Source organism: Trichosurus vulpecula, chromosome 8, assembly GCF_011100635.1.
Source record: "Trichosurus vulpecula isolate mTriVul1 chromosome 8, mTriVul1.pri, whole genome shotgun sequence".
NCBI lineage: Eukaryota > Metazoa > Chordata > Mammalia > Diprotodontia > Phalangeridae > Trichosurus > Trichosurus vulpecula.
The window spans coordinates 183278225-183281996 of record NC_050580.1 but is presented as its reverse complement, the minus strand read 5'-3'; the positions used below and the strand labels follow the sequence as shown (position 1 = coordinate 183281996).

The 3772-nt window shown below is 36.0% G+C and overlaps 1 protein-coding gene across 1 annotated transcript; it reads left to right on the top strand.

Annotated features, from left to right (window-relative positions):
* Positions 1-1686: 1686 nt before the first annotated feature.
* Positions 1687-2622, top strand: LOC118829045 (olfactory receptor 4K13-like). The gene has a single exon (XM_036735975.1). It carries the CDS (start codon positions 1687-1689, stop codon positions 2620-2622), a length of 936 nt encoding a protein of 311 aa, XP_036591870.1.
* Positions 2623-3772: the final 1150 nt, after the last annotated feature.

Below are 3772 nucleotides of genomic sequence, written 5' to 3'. Positions count from 1 at the left end.
GTAGATCCGTTACATATTTTTTCCATATTTTGACTTTGTCCTAATAATTCTTGTTTTTTTATTGAGTTATCAAATGGTTTGTTTCATTATGTTTTTCAGGGTATGTATTACTTGGGTCATATATTTGACCTGTTCTTAGCTATGCATTTTTCTTATGATGTTTTCCTCAATAATCCTAATTTCATTTTATTTTTCTGATTAATTTCTTCTATGCACTCTTAGAGTCCTTATGGAAAAGTAATTTTCCTAGGGTCCAATTTTCTTTAATTTTAAGTTATTCTCTTCCTCTATATTTATTGAACTTCTAACTTATGATGTTTCTTCATTGTGTTAGAAATTTTTTTTATGTTTGTGCATATCCCCAGTGTCAGTCCCTGGATTTAAATTTTTTTTATGCCAGGTTCTAGCCTCTCCTCTTCCAAAAGGAAGGGATGGCTAGACCCTGGTACTAACATGCATAACAAAATACAAAACTGATCTCATTACTTTCCATAGCTCCAATAGCTGAAGCACTCTATATAAGCAGACAAAATAGTCATACTGATAAATAAAACTGACCAAGTCAATATCCAGAGGAAGGACAGTTATTTATCATATATTTTGTGACAGCATTCTTGCTAGGTGCTGTGAATACATGGTAAAGGTGAACAGGTATTGATGATATGTATGTATATAAGGTATACAGAATAAATAAAAGTTAACAAATATTTTTGGTTATCTAATTCTATATAATTATTAAATTAATAATATGAAGGATACATGGTAGTTAACAGTTTGCATCCTAAATACAGAATTATAGAAAAGTGATTCAGAGCAGCAGGTGGCACAGTGAGTAGAGCACCAGCCCTGAAGTCAGGAGATCCTGAGTTCAAATCTGGACATTTGACACACTTACTAGCTGTGTAACCTTGGGTAAGTCACTTAACCCCAATTGCTTTGCCTTCCCCCCTGCAAAAAAAAGACTAGAAAAGTGATTCCTGGACTTTTAAAAACATGAGTATCTTTTTCTTAATATCCAACAATGATTCAAAATCCACTCATTGTAGCTAAAAAGCAATCTGATAATTTTTACTGCGCAAATTTATTTGAAAGTGTTGAGCAATAACTCCAAAAGGCCAAAGTGTCTGTGGCAAAAACATGAGAGTCATTGGTCAAGAATTGTGGTTATCTAGGTAGACTAATTTGAAATTTCTCACAGAAATCTCTTCAGTTCTACACCTTTAGCTAAAAAGCAATTAATAGCTTATAGGTAATCAGTAGGAAGAGAGGATTATAGATCTACAAATGGAAGAAAACCTAAAAGCCTTCTGGTGTCACCTCCTCTTGCATAATGGCAGAAAACCTGATGTTCAGTTAGTAAATTACTTGTGATTATTTCATTCTACTAAAACGGTCAAGGTTATAGGATAGAGTGTATTGTTTCTCCAAAGTATAAGTTACTCTGAATTGTCTCCTGATTTTTTTTGCCTTTTTTTTCTAACAATACACCATCTTAAATATTTTTGGCATTTTTGAAGACCCTGAGATATATTTCAAAGAGCTTTTGATATGCAATGTTTTTGTATTAAATCAAAATCTGCTTTCATTTCTTCTTGATTATATTTAATAATACCTACAACTGTTTCTTTCTCAGATTATTCCCTTCACAGAACTTCTGTATGCTTGAAATATATCCAGTAAGTGAAGATGAAGAATAACTCTATGCTAAATGAATTCATTTTGTTAGGACTCACCAGTTCTTGGGAGCTTGAGATTTTCTTTTTTGTGATCTTCTCCCTGGCTTATACATCAATCATGGCTGGAAACAGTCTCATTATATTTATGGTGACCTTTGACTCCCACTTGCACTGCACTCCCATGTACTTCCTCCTGGCCAACCTCTCTTTTCTCGACATGACCCTTTCCACTGTTACTGTCCCTAAGATGATCACAGACTTCTTCAGGGAGAGGAAAACCATCTCCTTATGGGGCTGCATGGCCCAGATGTTTTTTCTCCACTTCTTGGGTGGTAGTGAGATGACTCTCCTTATATTCATGGCAGTTGATCGATACGTTGCGATATGTAAACCCCTCCACTACACAACTATCATGAACTATAGAACATTGATAGGTTTCATGCTGCTTTCCTGGACTGTGGGTTTTGTGCACACAATGAGTCAAATGGCCTTTACTGTGAACCTGCCCTTCTGTGGCCCCAATGTAGTTGACAATATTTTTTGTGATCTTCCTCTCATGATCAAGCTTGCCTGCACTGACACCTATATCCTGGACCTACTTGTTATTGCTGACAGTGGGCTGCTCTCACTAATTTGTTTCATCCTCTTGCTTGTCTCTTACACTGTTATCTTGCTCACTGTCCACCGTCGCTCTTCTGGTGGGCTCTCCAAGGCTCTGTCTACACTGTCTGCTCACATCACAGTGGTAACTCTATTTTTTGGGCCATGCATTTTCATCTATGCTGCACCATTTAGTAACTTTTCAGTGGACAAATTTCTCTCAGTTTTTTACTCAGTTATCACTCCTCTCCTGAATCCAATCATCTACACCTTGAGAAATCAGGAGATAAAGGCTGCTATGATTAGACTGAGGAGCCGACATGTCACCTCCAGACAGACTTTGTAGATGAGGTTCATGATAATAATAATGATTAAAGCACAATCAAGATACATCCCATCTCAACATGACCTATTGCTCTTTATATTCATTAGCAAATATATTAACTTTTACTAATAAAAATAATGCATATTTGTAATATGTCCATCATTGACGTTGTAGGTATGTGTTTTGGGAGTAGGAATGTCTTTGTGTTTCAAAAGGACTAAATAACTGGACATTAATTTAATTTTTCAATGACAACATATGATGAGAAGTCAAGAAATATTTAGATAGAAAAAATGTATTTGGACTTGATGATCCCTAAAGTCTCCTTGTTCTTTAAGTCCTTCGATCCTCTGATTTTTTGTGATATCATGAAGTACTGATGGATCATAATCAGATTGATCCTCCCTTAATCACTAAGTTGCTCTGGATAAGCAGCTCAACATCTGTGAGAATCAGTTTCATTATCTGTAAAATGGGGATAATTATAGTCAATAAAACCTTTTCCCTCACAAGGTTGTTGTGAGGATCAAATGAAATAACATACGTAAAGCATCTCAAATTTCAAAAGAGCACTATAGAAAGGTCCTTCTCTTCATCATCAACATCAGGAATGGATTTATGGAGCCATTTTAAGAATCTTATTCCAGGTTTGGAATTACTCCACCAAATAGTACAAGTATTATATAAAGGGAGGTATGGGAAGTTATAAAAGATGCCAGGTAGCTACATAGAGAGTAAGCGTTCTATAACTGCACATTGCATGGATTACCTAGCTATTATATAGTTCTTTAGGGTTTGAAAAATGTTTGACAAATATCATCTCACTTGATCTTCACAACAACCCTGAGAAGTTGATACTATTATTATCTCTATTTCTAGATGAGGAAATTGAAGTAGACAGAGGTTATATACTTGCCCATGGTCACACAGCTAGTACGTGTCTGAGTCTGGAGATGAACTCAGGTCCAGTTCTCTATCTCCTGTACCACCCAATGCAGTGAATGGGAACCTGTAGCCTAAAGGCCACATATGGCCCTCTAGGTTCTTGGGTAAGACCTTCTGACTGAGTCCAAAATCTACAGAACATATCCTTTTATTAAGGGAATTTGTTCCGTGAAGTTTGGATTCAGTCAAAAAGCTGCATCCAAGGACGTTGAAGAACACACATGGT

Coding starts and splice junctions, on each gene's coding strand:
- LOC118829045 (XM_036735975.1), top strand. CDS start 1,687: ATGAAGAATAACTCTATGCTAAATGAATTCATTTTGTTAGGACTCACC.